The sequence below is a fragment of the Heteronotia binoei genome, chromosome 4, assembly GCF_032191835.1.
Source record: "Heteronotia binoei isolate CCM8104 ecotype False Entrance Well chromosome 4, APGP_CSIRO_Hbin_v1, whole genome shotgun sequence".
NCBI classification, from domain to species: domain Eukaryota; kingdom Metazoa; phylum Chordata; class Lepidosauria; order Squamata; family Gekkonidae; genus Heteronotia; species Heteronotia binoei.
Window position 1 is genome coordinate 61,067,898 of NC_083226.1, and position 22,408 is coordinate 61,090,305.

Sequence of the window (22,408 nt, forward strand, 5' to 3'; positions counted from 1 at the left end):
GGGATGGAAGACGTCTTCCCCCCTCCAAAAAAAAGAATGCCCCCGCAGACCTTTATATCTGTGAATAGGAGTAGATTTAATCCATAATTTCTCACTGTTTTATAGGAGAATATAAATGTTGTTCAATAAATAATATTAAACTCTCCACTATGAGCTTTTACAGAAACAAGGACAATATTTTCATAAGAATTCATTTTTGTGTGCATTTTCAATATAGTTGAAATTTATTCAGGACCTAAAACATTACACTACACTATATATCAATAGACATGAAATTAACATTATCTCAAAAATAGATATTGTTTGTTGTTACAAGCGTTATGAGTTTTGCTATTTCCCTGCACTGGTAATATTTTCTCTGGAGAATTAATTGGGTAGAAAAAGTTGATCAGCTAACTTGAAGGCCTATCTTGGTATTTGTGTGTAAAGGTGTGTCTTGTTCATTTTTTTTTTCTTTCCCCCCTATCTGAAATAGCTCCAGTGGCTTTTAGACAACTATGAAACAGCAGAAGGAGTGAGTCTGCCCAGAAGCACCCTCTACAACCATTACTTGAGACATTGTCAAGAGCATAAACTGGACCCAGTCAATGCTGCCTCTTTTGGAAAACTAATAAGGTCAATTTTCATGGGCCTAAGGACCAGGAGATTGGGAACCAGGTTAGTGTAAAGAAACAGAGGTTAGAGCTATAAGTGAGAGAGTTCTTGCAAGACATTGAACTCCGGTAAAGATTAAACCTTTTAAAACATTACTTTCTAAATAAACTACGGGGACAGTATATAAAAATGAATGCTAAGCACTATGTTCTCTATTTTCCATCTATAAAATATTGGCAAGTTATCAATTTTCTATCAATTTAGCTAAGGCTTTTAAAAAGATAATAAAAAATGGGACTCTGTGAGTTAGTGAATATATACAGTGTGAAATTACAATCATGAGCAGAGTTATGATTTTCAAAATTTGTTGAAGTCAGTGGGCTTATAAAATGGGACTCTGTTTAGGACTGTGCTGCAAAAATTTAAGATCTAACAAACGGAGTAAATGTTACATAAATATATGAAAAATATTTCCTAGAATATCCCCTTCTTTTGACTTTCAACTAACCTAGTTATTAGAGTTTGCTCAGAACACAAACTCTCTTTGAAAGAAAGGTGTGAGGTTTGCAGGTACATCTTATGCAGTGAACATGGACAGTCCAGATAACAAATTTTAGACTACAAGAGAGTTTGTGCATTGCTTCAACATGTTTTATGTACGCAATAATGGTTCTAAAACATCACTGCATGGGGGAGGGGGCGGGGAATCAAACAGCATTTGGAGAATAAATGACTTGGCATAATAACTGTGGAATTGATCTTTTTTATTACTTGTGGCAAATTATGTGCCAAGCATTACCACCTGCCTTTTGATAATGTCATAAAAGGAAATCTATACAACTGTGTGGGCTCATACTTGAAGCTGACCTGGAAACTCCAGCTGCTGTGAATGCAATAGTGGAGTACCGGATCTGGTTCAGGATCTTGTTATTGATATTTAAGACCCTTGAACCGATGTTTCTCCAGGACCGCCTTTCCTGGTATGCCTCTAGAAGACCCTTACACATTTGCAAGATCAACATTTGCTGGTGGTCCCCAACCCAAGAGACATCTGGCTGTCCTACCAGAGCCAGGGCTTTGGCCTCAACCTGGTGGAACTCTCTGCTAAGTTCCATTTAGGCCCTGCAGGACTTATTACAGTTCTGCAGGGTTTACAAGGCAGAGATGTTCCTCCAGACATTTAGTTGAGGGCATCAATGGTTCCATCTTGGCACTCCCACTTCCACTTTTTTTCACAACCCCCATTCAGGTACTGGCACCATCAGAATTTGGATGATGTCTTGTTTTTCTAGAATCTAATGATCTTCTTTGTGGTCTCTGTGCTTCACACCCTTGGGATAAAGTGCCTGCGGCAATCACCGATCGGTATCTAGAAAGCCTGGGATTTTTTGCTTCTGGCATCCAGTGAGCATGCTCAGAAGCCCCAGTACACATACTCCCTGGGCCAGAGCGAGGATTCCGCCAATTCCTTTTTGACCGCCACATTGAATGAACCCATTCGTCACAGCTCCGGTCGGTACTTACCCTTGCCCATTTTAGTCTTCCTTCGTTCACTTCGTCATTCTTTTGCTGGTTGGTCTTCCTAAAAAGAAAAGAGGACTGTTGAGTTCGCATTTCATCCCTTTGCCCTCCTGGGTGGCGGCGCCTTATCGCATTTTCCTGCCATTGCACTCTATGGAAAAACGCTGGAGTTTTTTCAAGAGGTGTTTGCAGTGTGGCAGTAAGATTGCCCCCCCCCAGACGGGCATTCACTGCCTTTTGTGTCTTGGCGAAAGCCATCGGGTCAACTCCTGCCCTCATTGCTCAAAATTTTCCAAGCAAACGAAAAACTGAGCAGCACCGAAGGCAGATTCCGCAACCCCGACCACTCCATCGACCAAGACTTCGGGGTCGAAGCTTGGCAACCTAGATCAGGCCACTAAGCGGTCAGCAGGTCTTATAGACTCATCCACCCCAGCAAAGAAAAATTGGGATGAGCATAAACAAAAGAAGCACCAGTCTAAGGAAAAGCACCGGCAGCAAGATGTAACTCTTTGCACGTCCTCGCCAGTGAGATCTATGTTGATGATGGACCCCGTGGTAACCCAAATAATTCCACCATGAAAAATCTTGGTGTCCCCGGACCGACATAGAATCCCCTCGATATCGGGAAAGTTTGATTCTCAGCCCCTCCGACTGTCGAGCTCGGAGCAGGAGATCGATCTGACCCAGCAGACGTCCTCTTCTAGGTCTGGTTCCCGCAGACAGAGTGAGATTGGTTCGGTGTCAGACCTTGATACATCAACACCGATGGAGCCTTCGGTACCAGACAAGTCCCAGCAAGGTCAGTGAGTGGATAGGGACCCCGAGTTCTGTTTCCCTCTCTGCTGGCCACCTCCCTCCCCAATTTGGGAACACCGCCAGTGGCCTTACCCCATGGGGCTTATTCATACCCTCCTGCGTGTCCGTGGTATGCTCCCCAGGAGTTTCCGGATTGGGATCAGGGCTCTGAAGTTTCTTACAAGTTGCAACTCTCTCACCATTCTCCAGCTCAACAGACTCCATCAGCATCAGTCTCAGATGCTGGATCGACGCAACAATAGATTTTGAGATCCTCAAGAGAGAAGATCATTGGCAACAACACATCCTTCAGACCCACCATCACCTCCTAGGCTGCTAGAATGGGCAGATGTTGGGGAAGCATCATCTTCATCGGATCCAGAGACTGGAGCAGAGGACTTAGGCGACCAAGCTCCAGCCAAACCCTCTCCTGACCCTCACATAGCTCATGATCTACCCATTTCCCCCTCCAAGGACCTTAAATCTTACGGGGATCTGGTAAAGCGTATGGCACACACCCTCTCCCTTAAAGTGGTTCAGCCTCAACCGGTGATAGATGACACTGTCTTTCATATTATGCAAAGGGGTACTTGAACATCAGTAGCCTTACCTGTTACTAAGGTCATCCTGCAGGCAGTTAAGGAGACGTGGGTGAAGCCTGCTTCCATGCCAATTTCATCTAGAAGACTGGACCGTATGTATCCGGTTCAAGAGCCAGGGGCAGAATTTCTTTTCATGCATCCTAGACCAAACTCTGTGGTTGTCTCTTTGTCCTCGAAGGCTTGAAAGACTCATTTCTCCCTGCTTGACAAAGAGGGAAAGAATGCTGGTAGGCACTTCTACTCTGCTGGAGCGCTAGGCATTAAGATAGCAAACTATTCAGCTTGCATGGCACGTTATCAGTATTCCCACTGGGAAAAGCTTATTCCCCTCCTACGCACTCTTCAAGGAGACAACCGGTTAGAAGCCAAAAAACTTCAGAGAGAAGGCATGGCGTTGGCAAAGCAATGGCTATCAGCATCCAAACACATGGTGGACGTCTCGGCGAAGACACTCACCTCTGTCACTTCCTTGAGGCATCACTCCTGGTTGAGGTCTACAGCCTTACAGCAGGACACCAGATCTTATGTGGAAGACTTGCCCTTTGAAGGGGAATTTCTTTTTAGTGCTACCACAGATAGCGTCCTATAAGAAATGGACAAGAGCATCAAGACATTGCGTAATCTTGGTGTCTCAGCATCTACTAGATCCAGCAAAACTTGGCCTTGGAACAAGCCTCGGTCTAAATGTCCTTACCAGAAGCAGCAAAATGACCAACCCTGAATGTCCCGTTCCTTACAAACAGACAACAGATCTCAGTATGGCAAGCCTAAGTTTTCCACAACAGCCTCTTCTTCAGGGAAGTCTAAAGGGATTCATCCTTCCAAACAGAGCCTTTCACTCCCCTGTGGGCAATATTTTCCTCACCAGTACCTTGGAACCCACCTGTCTCCTCCCATACTTGCCTGCCTGGAGGAACATTACCACGGACAGGTGGGTCTTCTCTATTATAGAGGAGGGGTACAAGATAGAGTGCAAGCAGATCCTGACACGGTCAGTCTTTGTCATCACTCCACCCTCTGCCACCCTTCTGTAGGAAGTTCGCAGTCTTCTGGACAAACGAGCCATAGAATCCATACTCCTCCTTCTTTGGGGCCTCAGATTTTACTCCAAGTATTTCAAAGTCCCCAAGAGGGACAGGGGGTCTGCAGCCAATCATGGACCTTCAGAATCTGAACAAGCTCATCTTGTATCAAAAATTTCGCTTGTCTATTCTACAGTGTATCCTCCCACTCATCAACAAAGGAGACTGGTTGCCGACCCTCGATTTAAAGGACGCCTACTTTCATGTCAGCATTCACCCTTCCACAGACAATTCCTCAGATTTGCAGGTGGTGTAACCCATTTTCAGTACAGAGCCCTTCCATTTGGGTTATGCACAGCACCACGAGTATTCATGAAGGTAATGGTCGTCATAGCGGCTCATCTTCGACTCCAGAGTGTCGTCCTCTTTCCATAAATAGATGACTGGCTCCTTGTTGCGGACTCCAGGGAGAACTTGTTGAAGAATATATCCATCACTCTTCAGACTCTTGAAGATCTGGGTCTACAAGTCAACAGAAAAAAGTCTCATTTGCTCCCAACACATCAAGTTCAGTTCATAGGGCTCTCCTGGTCACAGATCTGCACTGTACCTTTTTTCCCAAGCAACAAGCGGAGGACATCATCCAGCTGGTTCAGCTACTGCAGACCAGTGGATGGGGCACAACTCGACAAATTCAACACCTGTTGGGGCTTATGGCAGCTACCATCAACGTTCTGCTCTTCGCAAAGCTGAATATGAGACCTCTCCAACTGTGGTTTCTGCAGAACTTCAGACATAGACTAGATCCTCCACAGAAAAGGTTCAAATTTCCTCCTACCGTTCTCCAAGAGTTGAACCGATGGAGGTTGCTGGACAACATTTGTCAAGGGGCACCTTTCCATCCCCCAAGGACTACAGTGACAATTGCAACGGATGCTTCCCTATGGGGGTGGGGAGTGCATCTCGACTCCCTTTGTGTGGGAGGTCCATGGCCCCAGTCTCTGACTCATCATCACATCAATTTGCTGGAGTTGCTTGCAATCCACTTTGCACTACAATCATTCCAGCCTTTACTGACAGGCCGGGCAGTGGCAGTGATGACAGACAATACCACAGCCTTGTACTACGTCAATCAACAGGGTGGGACAGTGTCTCGCAAGCTGTGTGCCTAGGCCATCGACCTGTGGAGGGAGTATCTAGCCTTCAGTGTGTTTGAGAGTCACGCATACCTCACCTCAAGTTGACGTTGTGGGTCATAGACCATTAGTTTTCTCTGAGAGGGTTCTACAGGTTTTTCTGAATAGTAGAAAACTGTCTACCAGGACTTACTATGAGAGGAAATAGAATAGGTTTTAAAAGTTTACAGTGTCTGTAGTTTCAATGGCTTATTCTGCAGGCCTACCTGTAGTGTTTGAGTTACTGTTACGGGACTTTCTGTTTAATTTCTCAGAGTTTATTTAGCGCCTGTTTCAGCCTTCCATGATCAGGTAGAGGGCACTCGGTTTTCTCTCACCCTCACACGAAGAGGTTTCTGAAGGGACTGTGGAGACTATCCACCTTCCAGGACAACTCCTCCTATGTGGGATCTGCTGCTGATGCTTGATAAGCTGACCAAACGTTCTTTTGAGCCAATGACAACTTGTTCTTTGCAACTCTTGTCATGGAAGACAGTGTTTTTAGTTGCCATTACGTCAGCCAGGCGGGTGGGGGAACTCATGGCCATGAGACACAATTTCCCTTATTTAATGTTTCATGAGAACGGAGTTTCTCTGGCATCGGATATTTCTTTCCTTCCTAAAGTAGTGTCTGAATTTCACCTCAAATCGGAGGTTTTGCTCCCCACTTTCTATCCTACACCTGCCTCAGAATGAACGGCATTTGCACTTCTTGGATGTTAAACGAGCAATACTCTTCTTTTTGAGCTGTACAAGGAATTATCGGAAGGACCCTAACATGTTTATATCCTATGCTGCACCTAAACTGGGACAAAAGATTTCCTTTCAGAGACTTTTAAGATGGCTCACTGAGACGAACAAGCTTTGTTACCTTTTGACGAAGAGACCCCTACCGGGACCAATCAGAGTCCATTCTACCCGGGCCATGGCAACATCTACGGCCTTCTTCAAGGGTGACTCCTTGCATGATATCTGTGAAATGGCCACATGGTCCTCGCCACATGCTTTCATGAAGCATTATGCTTTAGATGTATGTAGACAGCAGAGGACCCAGTTGGGGAGGTCGGTGTTGCAAGCTGTTTCATCTGGTTGACCATCAGCGCCTGCCTCCAGGTATGCTTAGCTTGTTAGTCTCCCAAGGGTATGATGCACAGAGACCATGAAGAACAGGTTGCTTACCTTAACTGATGATCTTCAAGTGGTCATCTGTGCATTCATACCATCCACCCTCCTTCCCCACTACTGCCGGACTCCCCTTATTGGGAGCTTTCAGCATTCAGAAGGAACTGGTGGGATCCTTGCTCTGGCCCAGGGAGCATGCGTACTAGGGCTTCTGTGCATGTTCACTGGACACCAGAAGCAAAAAATCCCTGGCTTTCTAGATACTGATTGGGGATCAGCGCAGGTGCTTTATCCCAAGGATGTGAATGCACAGATGACCACTCGAAGATCATCAGTTACGGGTAAGCAACCTGTTTTTTTTATTGTTTGCTATCTTGGTTTTAATTGTTCTTTGCTAGTTTTATATAATTGTAAACTGCCCTAAGCCATGTTTCCAGGAAGGGTGGTCAAAAATCCAATAAATAAAGGCATAAGAACTTTGATTTGTTCTGCTTTTCCAACCACAGAATGACTAGACATATTGGTGGCACTTCTGCACACAGTTAGGCTACTTAAATTCCACTGACTTTAATGGAAATTAAGCAGACTAGGAACATCATTTGAATCATTAGGTTTCTTAATCTTTACAATAATTGACAGTCCCCTGCTTCATAAGACATCATCTGTTTGAATGCAAAAAAAAAAAAAAGTGAACAAGCCAGTATGTGAAATGATTATAAAACATTTTTATTTGTAAACAATTGCAATATTCAAATATCTGGGATTCAGCTGGATTTCCCTTCTGCCGGAAGATTTGCTTACTCTCACAGCAACAAAAGTTAGTGTGATGAAAATGTCACATGATCTGTTCTTTTGCTTTGGGGCTAAGATGGCTATGCCTGTCTATATTTAGTCCACGCAGTATGAAATAGCAGGAGGTAGGATTAATGAGAAATCTACAAGATTTTAAGAACAAGCCAGAAGGACACAATAACTTTCAAGTTATGTAAGTTTTAAATATTTGCTCTTTCCCGAAGGGGGAACTCCAAATATCATTACTATGGGATTCGTGTCAAGCCAGACTCTCCTCTTAATCGTCTACAAGAAGACATGCAATATATGGCTATGAGACAGCAGCCCATGCAGCAAAAACAAAGGTAGAGTATTGTCAAACTAACATACCACTTATCCTTTAGCATCTGTTTTCAGCATCCTACTACTTAATCTAGGAACTAACTGCCGATTTACAAATGGTCATCTAACATGGCCAATTGGATGTTTACATAGATATCTGTGTGATTCAGATGTCTTCATCTGAACAGAAATAATGCCATGTAGCCAGGACTGGCTTACTCAATAGGAAAACTAGGGAATTGCCTAGGGTGTTGGGAGGGTGGGGGTGAAAAATTGGGCTCCCCATCCCCCTCCCAGTGCTCCAGGCAAGCAGCCAGTTTGCCTGCCTCCCCTGCCCACTGGCTGCTACCACCTCCCACCACCACCGCTGCTGCCACCCACCCCTCCATTCCCTTTCCTTCACCTCCCCCCCCCTGCCATGCCTCACCCCCTCCCCGTCGTTCCTCCTCCTCCCTTCCTTTGGACCCTTTCCCACCCCATGTCAATTTTAATGCCGGAACCGGCTCTAGTGCCGCGTTCTATCTAAAGCCCCCCACCCCCGGACGATCACTCAATCGTGGGTAAAACCGCGCTGCATAGTCTGTCAGGACCAACGTCCTGAAAGCTTGACCCCGCTGCTGCTGACTTCTTCCTGCCCCACTTCCTGGATGGGAGAGGAGTCAGTGGCATCGGGGTCATGCTTTCAGGACACTGGTCCTGACAGACTAAGCACGTCCCAGCCCTGTGGCCATGTTTGCCTCATGTACATGCATATGTATCTAAGGAAGTGGACAGCCAGTTTGATGTGGTTAAGACCATGGACTCTAATCTGGGAGAACTGGATTTGATTCCCCACTCCTCCAGATACACCTGCTGAGTGACCTTGTGTCAGTCACAGTTCATAAAAGAGCTGTTCTCTCAAGAGCAGCTCTCAAAAGAGCTCTGTCAGCCCCACCTACTTCACATGGTGTCTTTTGTGAGGAGAGGAAGGAAAAGGAAATTGTAAGCTGCTATGAGACTCTGAGTGAAAGGTGGGGCATAAATCTAATCTGCTCCTCCTCCTCTATATGGCCTTTGAGGAAGGATGTACTACAGATTTAACAGAATAAGATTTTATTGGATATCACTACATTTGTGTTGCACAGCAGCAATTATTAAATTTTGTTTTGTTGCATTTCATTGGTCTGGTCTGATTGTTCCTCTTTTGGACTGCTGCTTTTTGTTGTTTGTTTATATCTACATGATGGCCATCTGAAAAGCTTTTGCACAAAGAGTCAACTTCTTCTACACTCATAGTTGGCCCTAAATAGTAGTGTCTTAAGTGGTAGACATTTAAGTGATACAGAATATATGGAAACCTAGCAATATCTACCTGCTACCTAGCAACACTTCTAATTTCTTTCCATCCTATGTGATTTGTACTGTTGTATCACAATGCTGAAGGAGTTTGACAGTGCCGTTTTAAGAAGATTTACTCTCTTCTAATCCCATTAAAGTCAATGAGTTTAGAAGGGTGTAACTGCTTGGATGACACTATGAATGCCTTCTGAAAATGTCCTTCAACTTTTTTTTCTATTTGTTGTTTTATTTCATACTTTATGTGTGTGCATGGCATATGTGTGCATTATATTAGGCAAGCATTAATGCTTATATTGAAGGATTTATTCTAGTACTGTACTCTACTCTGAATTAAAGTCTGACTGCTTTTTATTATGCCATGATTTCTTTACAGTTTCTGTAACTGCCAAAGGAGGCAAAATTACAGAGTACCCGGGCACGGGCCTTCTCTGTTATAGCCCCGTGCCTTTGGAATCAACTCCCGGAGGAGGTACGGGCCCTGCGGAATTTGGACCAATTCCGCAGGGCCTGTAAGACCACTCTTTTCAAGCAGGCCTTTGTAGACCATTGATAGGAGGGCTGTTTAATCCACCAACGATTTTATCTAGTGACCCCTGCCATAATATAAATATACAGAATAACATCAAGGAGATCACCGCCGTCTAAATTATGGAACGACCCAGACAACTGGAACTGGTTTTAGATTGTTGTTTTTAAACTACTGTATAATTTAATTGTTGTTTTAATTTACCTTATATTGTATAATTTTATTGAACTGTTGTTAGCCGCCCTGAGCCTGCCTAGGCGGGGAGGGCGGGATATAAATAAAATTTATTATTATTATTATTATTATTATTATTATTATTATTATTATTATTATTATTATTATTATTATTATTATTTAGTAAAACCTTTCATATAAACAGTAGGTAATAAATAGGTAAATAAATATTGTACTGTGGACTAGTTCTCATAAGTAGCCAGTGAGGTGATAAGCCTGTTTCAAGACTGTATAATTTCAGTTTGCAGATGAGGGATCACATTGTTGAATGCTCTTCCATAACAACACTAAAAATACACTTAGAAAACTAGCATGCGTTAAAATTTTGCTCCCTAACATTAAATTTACTGTGTGGAAGTTTTCTGCAAGGGCTGTTTGGTATGGAGGAGCATTAAACAAAGTTAGACTCTGCCTGCAATCAAAAATGATACAATTCAGAAACAAGTTTATAATTTGCATAATTATTTTATGGCCTACAATTAACTATTACTAGAGATTAGTGCAGTTGGATGATTGTGGTATGGAATGTGGTCACATGCCACAATTGATTGTGACATTTTAGCTTTATTCTGCTTCCTTTGTTTTTGCCAATTTATTCAAAACCAGCAGAACTTGAAAACATTACTTAGCATTGTTGAGAATGAGCTCTTCAAACTTATTAGCCCCAGACCAATCAACAACCTCAGTTTTGAAAAGTTTGAGCATCAGATCCCCTGTATAGTTGTTGTTTTGTTTAGTTTTGTTAAGGAGTAAATCATAAATTTCCAAGCTCCACTGTGCTTGTTATGGAAAAACAATACCTGAAGGTTCTGCCCTATATATTCACTGATTTAGAGCCTAAATCATCATGTGTATGTGTGGATAAACCCTGCCTGATTTCTCAGAATATGCCCACAGATAGGAATGTGCATTTGGTATAAATTGAACTGAATGAATACCAATGAGGTATTTTTCTGGTATTACTTAAACCGAATACAGATTCAGCTTTCAATATTGCTGAGTCGGGGGTGGGGAGCCCCAATTGGGGGGGGGGGGTTTGTTAATTCTGGTCAGCTATATCACGAACCAGCCCAAGCAGGAACAGTGTGGCACTGATGGCTCTTTGCAGCTTGGCTGGGACTTTTGCAAGACATGGAGGGGGAAATGGTATTTAAAGCCTTTATATGCTTCGCCCCCCGCCCTTCCATGCCTTTTGCAAACAGTGAGTTCCATGCCTTTCTGAAGTAGCAAGTTTACCCAGAAGGCTTCCATGAAAACTCATAACTTTGGATTTATGGTGAAGCTTGGAGGAGGCATTTAAAGGGACCACATCCCTTTACATGCCTTTTTTCCTTCATGCCTTGCATGCCTTTACATGCCCTTTTCCCCCCACACCTTTCAAAAGCCCCAGCCAAGTCCCAGACACCTTGTGTTCCTTTACAATTGAGTATGGAGGCACCTTCTGGTGCCCATAGAATTGGACCTCCTAGTCCAATCTTTTTGAAACTTGGGGGTGGTTAGAGGACAGGCACCACCAGCTATGCTGTAAAGCACACACCGAGCCCCAGGTACCCTCGGATCTATTTTCCATTATAGGAAAATATTGGAAAATTCAGATTTTTGGGGTGATTCAGTATAACCAAACCTGAAAAATGCCATTTTTTTTTCTTAACTTCCTCGGTCCAGGGATCAGGGCTGTGTCTTGACGTGCCAATTTGGATTGGTTTCCTCAGTGAGCTGAGCAAGACCTTGCAAACAGCTTGCCTTTTTGAAGAAACTAATCTAAAATGGAATACATCCATTTACTTTTCAAATGCAAGTATTACTGTCTTTCTGAAAGATTTTTGTGCAGAGTACCTAGGACAGCTTGCAACATTTGCAGGAATGCAGTTCTAGGAGAGTTGCCATTTTCTAACAGCTAGCACAACCTTTGCTAATCACAAAAAGTGATAATTCATATAAATCCTGTTCCAGATATCTGTGCTCTTCCACTATGTTTCTAGTGCAAAAGCAGTGAATAAATGTGCACTAAATAACCTTTGTTATGTTATCCTTGATGTGAACAGAAAAAAGAGATAACAGAAAAGTTCACATTTAACAATTCACTTTGGTTGTATTAAAAGTTACTTTGTAAACAATGCAATCCTAAACAGAGTTACACTCTTCATAAGATCACACCGTAAAATTCTTGATTCTGATCATTATGAGATTAACTTTGGTTGTACGCTGTAAATTGGTTCCTCAGATTCTAACTTTTTTAAAACATTGCCAGTAGCTGTAGAGTTAGAGTTGATATTTTCAAGTTCATGGTTTGAGTTACATAAATCTAAAGACCGCATGGCAGAATTACTGTAATAGTAAGGTGTATTTCGAATAGATAGCCTGATGATATTAACATTAACACTGGGATTGTGGAGTCTGAGAAGCTGCCAAGAATTTAGAGTAATTCAGTACTACTTAAATTATCAAATTTTTATTTGGCGCAGCATCATTTTTTAAAAGTTTATTTACCTAAAATATTTTTACGATTCAGTTTCAGTACTTTTATTGACAAAGAAATATTTATAAGAATGAAGTAAAGCATCATTTCTAATGTTCCTTGTTCTTCTAATGTTCCTTGTTACCTGCACAGAAAATACACTGTATTGTATAGTGATTTTTCCCAGATGTAGCTTTTAGGATTAAGTATGTTTTGCAATTTATACTGAACAGAAAAAATGGTACAGACAGTGGGTGGTGAGAACGGTAACTGAAATATTCCCTTCTCTCTATTAACTATTGAAATACTGGAATGGAAGCATTTTTTAAAAAATCCACAAGCTCTTAATAGCTATAACGTTCAAATGATTAAATACTTGAGTGTTGCATTTCTGAAGGCTCTGACTATGAGTGACGTGGCCAACCTGTAACTTGTAGAGATGTGCTGCCCACATATATATTTGTGTATATCATGAAATAAATGTTGCCTTAACTGCATCATTTTGATGCAATAGGTAGATAAAGACCACTTTTATCTCTTCATTGTCACATGTACATCAAAAGACAAATGAAAGAGCTGAAAATTACAATTGAATTAACCAGAAAAAGCTGTATCGTTGAATCACAGTTGTTACAATTTGCATAGGTTGCATGTAAAATAAACATTTTTCCAAATTCTCAAAACTGCCTTATGGAATCCAATTTTCTCATTGGTAAATTTGATTTAAAATACTGTAAGAGGGTGTTTGTATGGTATCCCAAAAAAACATGAATTTTACATAAACACAAAACATAGGAATTGGAGTTTATACACCTAACTGTTGAAGAATCCATGGTACCTTTTACAATGTGGAAGCGTGGTTGGAATTACTTAAAGTTTGAGCTGTTTGTGAAAATGCTGCTTTTTCTATGTCTGTATTAATTGTTTAATTTACCAGTGCTTGGCCTAGTGATAAGTATAATTAAATGATTATTCATTTAATAATCTTGGATCTGTGGATTGGATTACGACAGGTTGAGCCATAAATCAAATTAAATAGCTTTCATCTGTTTTATACATTCAGTAAAATGCTAATAGCGTTATCATTGAATGTCATAGAGTGCATGTCATAGATAACTGGGTTGTTTACTCTCACCCCCAAAAATGAGGCATGAGTTTTTGGAAGTTAGTTAAAATTGTGTTGTTTTTACTGTAGCTGTGTAGACTAAGATCAGTGCCCCCCTCCTTCCCAGTCTTTTCCAAATAGAGTTTTATGTCTAAGATCATTGTTGATTACCAAAGAAATTGAGTAAAAAGTAAATGGGACATTGTACTGTACATCAGTTAAACTGAAATAAATATTGTCCAATATTGTGTGTAATGTATTTCAGGTACAAGCCTATGCAGAAAGTGGATGGGGTCACAGATGGTTTCACAGCAAGTGGACAGCAGACAGGTGCATCTGTTGAACAAACTGTAATTGCTCAAAGTCAGCATCATCAACAGTTTTTGGGTATGTCTTTAAGTGTATTATACAACTGTCCTAAGAAAAATTAACCACTGTAGACTTTATACACAGCAAAGTTATTATTTAATAGGTCCATCGTGTTGAATAGGTCCGTTCCAGAGTTGTTCCAGAGTAAATGGTTTGTAGCAATTGGAATGTATGTACCTTTATGCAAATAATTTTTTCTAACAAAGGGACTAAGTTTTGTTGAAGCTTCTCCTAATGGTTGAAAAAGGACAGTCAGGTTGGTCCCATCAATCCACATATATAGTAATTTGATATTCAGAAGACCAAGTACCTTTTTCAGCAACATGTAAATTCCCAGAGCTGATCCGCTCAACTTGTCAACATAAAGTATTAGTGAAAGATGTGCAAAGGAAAAGCAGAAGGTCCTAGGTTCTATCCCAGGCATCGCCAGTTAAAAGATCTCATGTAGTAGGTGTTGAGTACGGTTCCCAAGTCCAACCCCAGAAATATCTGGGGACTTTGGGGGTGGAGCCAGGAGACACTGGGGTGGAGCTAGGGGGGAGGGGGAAAACGGCGCCGGGGAGCGTGGCCAGCCGCCCCGTCTTGGAGCGGGCGAGGCCGCTGCACCGCTGCCGCCTCTTCTCCGCTCGCCATGGCTGCTCCTCCGAGATGGGCTCAGCCTGAGCCCATCTCGGAGGAGCAGCCACAGCGAGCGGAGAAGAGGCGGCAGCGGCCTCGCCCCGCCTCTGGGGTGGAATCGGAGAGGGGGGTGGAGGCGGGCCGGGGGCGTGGCAAACCACGAGTCCAGGTCCTAGAAGGGCCCGGATTCGCGGCTCACCATGCTCCTGGCCTGCCTCGCCCTCCCCTGCGCTGCTGCCGCCTCTTGGCTGCTCCTCCGAGATGGGCTCAGCCTGGGCCCATCTCAGAGGAGCAGCTGCGGTGGGCGGGGAGGTGGCGCGGCGGCCTCGCCCGCTCGGGGATGGGGCAGCTCACCATGCTCCCCGGCACCGTTTCCCCCCTCCTCCCGCTTCCGTTTTTTGGGGGAGCAGGGGAAGAGGGTGGAAATCCTGGGGTCCCCCGCCAGGGCGGGAGGGTTGGGAAGCCTAGTGTTGAGAAAGACTTTTCTTTGCGTTGTTATATCCTGGAAATCTTCTGTCATTCAAAGTAGACACTAACAACAATGATCTTGATGAATCAGTTGTCTGACTAAATGTAAGCTTCAGTATAAGGCTGTGCTCAGTAAAAGCTTTGAAGGAGGCAAGTATGTAATCCCAGTTTCTTTCTATTCTAATATTATAAATTGATTCCCTCTTACCCTTTGCTCTTGTGCATTAGTAAAAAATATTAATGTTGTATTCTCAAATGACTGTCTGCTCAAGTCTTGTGCATAGAATTGATAAGATTTGTTCAGTTCTGGAATCAAATGGTATCTATATAGTTTATCTAATTCAGTGTTATTTGAAATGAACTACTCCAGCACTGAAGAAGAACATTGCCTAACCTCTGTGCTCAGTTGGTGGACAATTCCGAATTGAACATTTGTCCAGGTTAGCCCATCCTTGGCTGAGGTGCCTCAGCAAAGTTGAGTATCCACCTCCCCTGTACCCCAAGCAGCCACTGTCAACCAGAACTTCCAGGACAGAAGGTAGCATCAGCAATGGGACATGGGCTCATCAGCTCCGTCCAGGGCCACAGATCTTTGGGTGTTGGTGGTGGACATCATCTCCTGGAGCTGGGACAACAAAGACAACACTTGTGAGGAGTGAGCATCAGAGGCTATCAGGCCCAGCTGTGATGGCATGGGAGGGGCCTAGCCATTCAAGAACCTGGGAAGAGCCAGGCAGGGAACTGGGCAGTAAAAGGAAAGGAGGGCCTGCAAGGCTGGAACAGAAGACTGTGGGAAGTGGTGCTCCAATCTTTGGCCTAGATTTGGCTCAGGCCATAAGGGTGGGACTGATTGGTGGGGCAGGAAAGAAGCATAAAGTGGCTTCACAACCAGGCCAAGGAGGAGATAGGGAGCATTGTATTGCCCAGACAAGGGTAACATCCCAGGAAAGAGAAGGTGGACTTGGGTAATGCAGCCTTTCCTCCTTTTCTTATTCTGAGGCCTAGGGAAGACCCCAGGGAGAGTGAAAGCAGCACAACTTCTGAGGGTCAGGGTGCAGCACCAGTGAGGGAGGAGTCTCACAACACTGAATAGAATGCCATTTGCTCTTAGAATTTCTCCATAGCACTAGATTCTCAACTTGTTTTTTGTAACTGGACCAGCCATAGACCCATAGTAGTGACACAGTCACATATACTATTTTGAGTAAAAAAAATAGGTAGTTTATAGTCTTAAAATCAAAATGCAGAAGTGCAGAGTAAAGAGTGAACAGATCAACAGATAATGGGTATTTTGGAAAACTATGCAGTCCATCAGTGGGTGCAGTACCTAACACAAAAACATGCATTGACTGAAATGTGACACTAGCTAGATGAAAGTCTTTCCTGAGTGTGGGCAATGATCTTCCCAGTGGTCTTTATGAAACAGAGATATAATTTGACTGTCCCTCAGGTGGCTGGCCTTACTTAATTCAGTGGACTGCTACTTTATCCATAGGCAGTATTTTCCTGGGAATACAGTATAGAACAATAGATGTCAACATAAATAATCACTGATCTCTGGAGTTCCTGTTGACTACATGGAAGTGCCATGCTCTGTTCTATTACAGCAAAGATGTAAATTGTTGTATGTGCTCCTGCTAAAGTGGAGGAGTATTTGAGACAAAAATTGCTATGAAAAATGCATGCTGGTTTGTATACTTTAGCTGAGATACTCAAATTAATTTTAATTGTGCTAACTATTAAATGGCAAATGAACATCTCATGCGGTGGTGTGAAACAGCTCTACTTGGCTTGAGCAATTTACATCAGTCTTTGCTCATTTGTTCAAAATACTTGCATAATTTGAAAGTTATATATCATATGCCACAAGAGGCAGAGCTAACAAATAGAAGCCTTGTAGACAAAAGATCGTCATCATGGTCTCTGTGCAGTCCCACACATGGGTTATCCGCCCGGATCGAACCTGACCTCGGAGAATTCAAAGCAATCTTAGGCGTTAATTTTGGTGGGCATTCCCTCTTGGTCTGGGGAGGAGGCATCCACTGCACGGGCCTGGAGCGAGAGGAAGGTGCTCCACCCACCCAGTTTCTTCTTTACTGCCGTTTGGGATACACCTACCTCGCTGCGTCTCCTTACTTCTCTGCAATCTTCACTGTTTTTCTTCATCCCTTTCCAATTTTTCATCTTCATCTTCACTGGTATCGTAAAAAAAAAAAAAGAACTTTATCTTCTTTCCTATTTCCCCCACCCCTCCCGGGCGGATGGAAAGATTCCAAAACTATGTTTAAGAAGTGTACCCAGTGTGGGGCCAAAATTCCATTGACAGACGGACATTCTTTATGCCTATTCTGTCTGGGGGAGACCCACAGAATCGATACCTGCTTCCATTGCAGCCAGTTTGGGAAACAGGCTAGAAAAAATCGTGCAGCCAGACTTAAAAGCGATCTTTTAGTCATCGCTACAGCCTGTAATGTCCCATGCTTCGGGATCCCAAACTTCGCCATCCTCCCTAACTTTACAAAGGGACGTGGCTCGGCCGGCAGCTTCCATGGCATAGGCTCCCAGTAAGCATAAGTCTGGAAAACACTCTAAGAAGTCTGACAATTCCAGAAAGAAATACTGTATAGAATCAACTTTTAAAAACTTCTCAGATTCAACACCCTCGAGATCGAAGCTGAAGAAGGATTGTCAGTCTTCGGATTCCAGGCCCTCTGCCATGACTTCAGCACCGCACCCAACTGCACCCACTTCGACCTCGATGCCGACGGCATCAATTCTTCCACCAGAGCTCTCGACTCCCATCGATGCCATACAAGAGGTCGTCCATATCTGATCTAGATCTCCATCGGTTCATGAATCCCTACCAGAAAACATTCTAGACAACAAATCCCTAGAATCCTCGCACCCTCGAAGTCAGTGAGCTAACCTACCTGGAGCACACTCCTTTCGAGAAGTTTCTATGCATTGCACTTCCAAGGAGCCGACAGTCTCTCCAGTATATCCACTCCGACGAGAGCCCTTGACACCTAGGGAGCTGTCCACTCAAGTTTTTACTGAGCGATCCCCACGTCACCGTAGGGATCGTTACTACTTTTACATCCCATCACACTCCAGGTCACCATCCCCTCGTAGATATCAACAATACTATAGATCACCTTCTTCGGAAACACATTGACATAGGTACCGTGAGGAACCATACCAGCCTCGGTACCGTGATGTGGCTTATCAACTTACCTATCTGGAGCCTCGATACCACAAAGACACCTATCGACCTCGGTACCGTGAGGACGTTTCATATACTCGTTTTCAAGAAAGTCCATACCACTGACCACGGCATTATATAGTTTAGTGTCAAAATCTCTATCACCAGCCAGGTCTACATCAGCTTGTTCAGTCTCATCGAAGCAACAGCCTAACCAACCTACCATGCCGACTAAGTCCATATCAATTCCTACCATGCCCACATATACGGTTCCCACTGATGCTCCTGAAGAATCTGAAGCTGAACATTTGGACTCTTCAAAATCAACTGCTTCCGCACCACCTTCGCCAGTCTCCAATATTACCAAGCCGGCCAACCTCTCACCGTCAGAAGGATCCAAGGCCTACTTGGACCTACTTACGAACATGGCTAATACCCTTAATATAAAGCTACCTAGAGTGTCAGACGTAGTCCATGACTTAGTCCATGCAGACCTGCCGGTAGGCTCTTTCCTTCCTATGCTCCCTGTCCATCTGGAGGGCTTAAAGGAGGCTTGGGACAAGCCCACTTCGGTTCCACCTACATCCAAAAGGATTGAGGCCCTGTATAAAATTCATGCCCCAGATTCTAAATTTTTATTTAATCACCCAGCGCCCAACTCCATGATTGTACATTCGTCATCCAAGTCCAAACAAACACGTCATCTGGTTCCACCTGAAAAGGAAGGAAAGAAGTTGGACACATTAGGGAGAAAAATTTACTCCCTCTCTACTGCTACTTCCAAAATTCATAATTATTTAGCATATTTTTGGCCTGCACCTTTAATTTGACATCCCAACTTACCACTAAGATCCCTTCTCTACCTGACCCAGCACAGAAGCAGGCATCACATATCCTGCAGGAGCTCTCCCGAGAGAGCAAACAAGAAATCAATTCGGTGCGCCATGCAGTTGCTTGTTCATCTAGAACCATGGCCACATCTATCGCCTTACGCCGTCATGCCTGGCTCCGCTCCTCTTCATTGCAACCAGACATCAAATTCAAAATTGAAGACCTGCCCTTTGACGATCAAGGCCTCTTCAATGCCGCAACGGATGATATTCTGACCACTGTCGATGACAGTAGGAAAAGGGCTAGAAGGTTGGGAGTCAATCAACAACAGTCTCAACCCAACTGACAGAGAGTTTGGAAACCATCTTATTACAAACGTCCCCATTCACCTCGACAAGCTGATTTCTGGAAGCGCAAGGCTCCTCCAGCTAAACAACCCTTCCATCAAAGGGCCTGTCCACAAACCACAAAATAGACGGCCCCGGCTTCAAAACAGTCTCTTTGACTCTCTAATACCGCCTCTCAGCCTATCACAACATCCCACAGACAGCACCAGACTATGTCCATTTTACCCCATGCGGGAATCCATAACATCGGATTCATGGGTCCTGGCAATCATTCACAGGGGTTACACCATAGAGTTCGATTCGCCCCCAAGGCTTCATGGATTCATAAATACTCCCTCTTCCCTCCCTTTCCAGGAAGAGATCACCACCTTGCTGGACAAGGTGGCCATAGAACCAGTTCCACTGCAGTTCCATCGCACAGGGTTCTATTCTCAATACTTCCTGGTTCCAAAGAGAGATGGGGGGCAATGTCCTATACTAGATCTTCGCAAACTCAATCAACACATTCTATACAAGAAATTCCACATGATCACTCTGCAGTCTATCCTACCACTGATTCCAGAGCAGGCCTGGATGGCTTCGATAGACCTTCAAGACGCCTACTTCCATCTCACCATCAACCATCACCACAGAAGATTCCTCAGATTTGCCATTGGGGACTAACACTATCAGTTCCGTTCTCTCCCCTTCAGTTTGTCGACAGCACCAAGAGTCTTCACAAAATGCATGGCGGTGGTAGCAGCGACCCTCCGCCAGCAAAAAATTTCCATATACCCCTACATGGACGATTGGCTAGTTGTGGCTCAATCCAAAGAGCAACTCCAAGAGGACATCTCTACCATTCTGTCTCTCCTATCTTCACTAAGTCTTCAGGTCAACCTAACAAAATCCAACCTGACCCCTACACAGGACATTCAGTTCATAGGGGCGCACCTATCAACACTATCGCACAAGGCCTACCTCCTGGCAGACAGAATACACCACATCCAATCTCTGGCCACTACCATCATTATGCACCGTACTCAAACAGCCTTCATCTTCCAACATATGTTGGGTCTCATGGCGGCCACAACCTCTATCCTCTGCTTTGCGAGACTCCACATGCGCCCTCTACAATTATGGTTCGTCCGGACATTCCATCCACATCAACAACACCAAATGACCCTACTCACTGTTCCATTCCACATTCTTCCATCCCTGGAATGGTGGACGCTAGAACGTCATCTTCTGACTGGAATGCCATTCATACGTTCACCCCCGTCTGCTATTGTCACAACCAATGCCTCGAAGTGGGGTTGGGGAGCTCACTTCGGGACACTAACAGTTTAGGGCCAGTGGACAGACTACAAAAAAATCCCTCCATATCAATTGCCTTGAACTCTTGGCGGTCCACAGAGCTCTAAGGTCCTTCCTGCCATCCCTCCACGGTCAACACATCCAGGTCACTTCAGAGAAGAAGAAGAAGAAGAAGATATTGGATTTATATCCCGCCCTCCACTCCGAAGAGTCTCAGAGCGGCTCACAATCTCCTTTACCTTCCTCCCCCATCACAGTCACCCTGTGAGGTGGGCGGGGCTGGAGAGGGCTCTCACAGCAGCTGCCCTTTCAAGGACAACCTCTGCCAGAGCTATGGCTGACCCAAGGCCATGCTAGCAGGTGCAAGTGGAGGAGTGGGGAATCAAACCCGGTTCTCCCAGATAAGAGTCCGCACACTTAACCACTACACCAAACTGGCTCTCCGAATGTGGTGAGCCACAGCCCAGAATGTGGTGACCGTCTTTTATATCAATCGTCAGGGAGGCACTGCTTCTGTCAGCCTTTGCAGACGAGCCTTATCCCTAAGGCACTGGAGCATTGCTCACAACATATTTCTAACAGCTGTGCATTTGCCGGGAATCCAAAATGTTCAAGCACACACACTAAGTCGCCATCTCATGAATGACCACGAATGGACCCTCAACCGCCATTACCTTCAGACAGTCTTTGAAACATTCAGGGTTCCGGCAATAGACGTCTTTGCCTCTCCACACAATGCCCAATGCTTGCGTTTCTACACTTGGGGCCGTCCATCCACACTGTCTGCGGGAGATGCCTTCCTCCACTTGTGGTTGGGACCACTGCAGTACCTATTTCCACCTTTTCCTCTCATCACAAGAACACTGCAGAAAATCAAACTGGATCGGACCAGCTTTATTCTTATCACTCTGTGGTGACCCCGTCAACCTTGGTTCACCACTCTCCTCCTTCTTTCAAACAGTGTATTCCTTCGATTTCCCCAAGTTCGAGATCTAATCTCCCAACAGGAAGGCAAAGTCCTGCACCACGACCCAGGACTTCTACTGACTGCCTGGAAAATCAGTTTTGAATTTTCCTTCAGAAAATTCAAAATGGAAAATTTCCTGAAATGGAAACGTTTTTCGGAATATGCTGCTCTACATAACTTTCATCCTGAAATACTATAGCCCAGATTTTGACCTACACTTTGTCTCTTTCAAACTCAGGTCTAACTTACTCTTCTCTGAAACTGCATTTGACGGCTATCTCAGCCTTCCATCCACACATTGAGGGATGCACCGTTTTCTCCCACTCTGTGACTAAGGCTTTCCTAAAAGGGATCCTGCATTTCCAAACTCCAGTCCGTCAGCTACACGCCACATGGAGCTTATCCCTTGTGCTGAGCCAACTAATGAAACCGTCCTTTGAGCCTATGGCGTCCATTCCTTTGCATCTTTTGTCTTGGAAGACGGCATTGTTGGTGGCACATCTGGCAGAAGAGTCAGTGACATTTGTGCCTTCAGAACAGATCCTCCATATACTATCTTCCACCATGACAGAGTAATTTTACGCCTGATTCTTTTCTACCAAAAGTTGTCTCACCATTTCACTTAGGAAAACCAGCCACTCTACCCTCTTTCTTTCAAACACCTACTGACGCTGGTCAACGGACCCTACACAATCTGGACGT

The 22,408-nt window shown here is 44.2% G+C and overlaps 1 protein-coding gene across 7 annotated transcripts in view; it reads left to right on the plus strand.

Moving 5' to 3' along the window:
• Positions 1-22,408, plus strand: part of RFX3 (regulatory factor X3) — a 325,131-nt gene that overhangs the window by 259,111 nt on the left and 43,612 nt on the right. For all 7 annotated transcript variants that reach the window (XM_060237388.1, XM_060237389.1, XM_060237390.1 and 4 more), the window contains 3 exons: positions 476-657; positions 7,851-7,970; positions 13,874-13,995. In XM_060237388.1, coding sequence (XP_060093371.1) covers positions 476-657; positions 7,851-7,970; positions 13,874-13,995 — 424 coding nt within the window. The remainder of the gene's footprint in view (positions 1-475; positions 658-7,850; positions 7,971-13,873; positions 13,996-22,408) is intronic.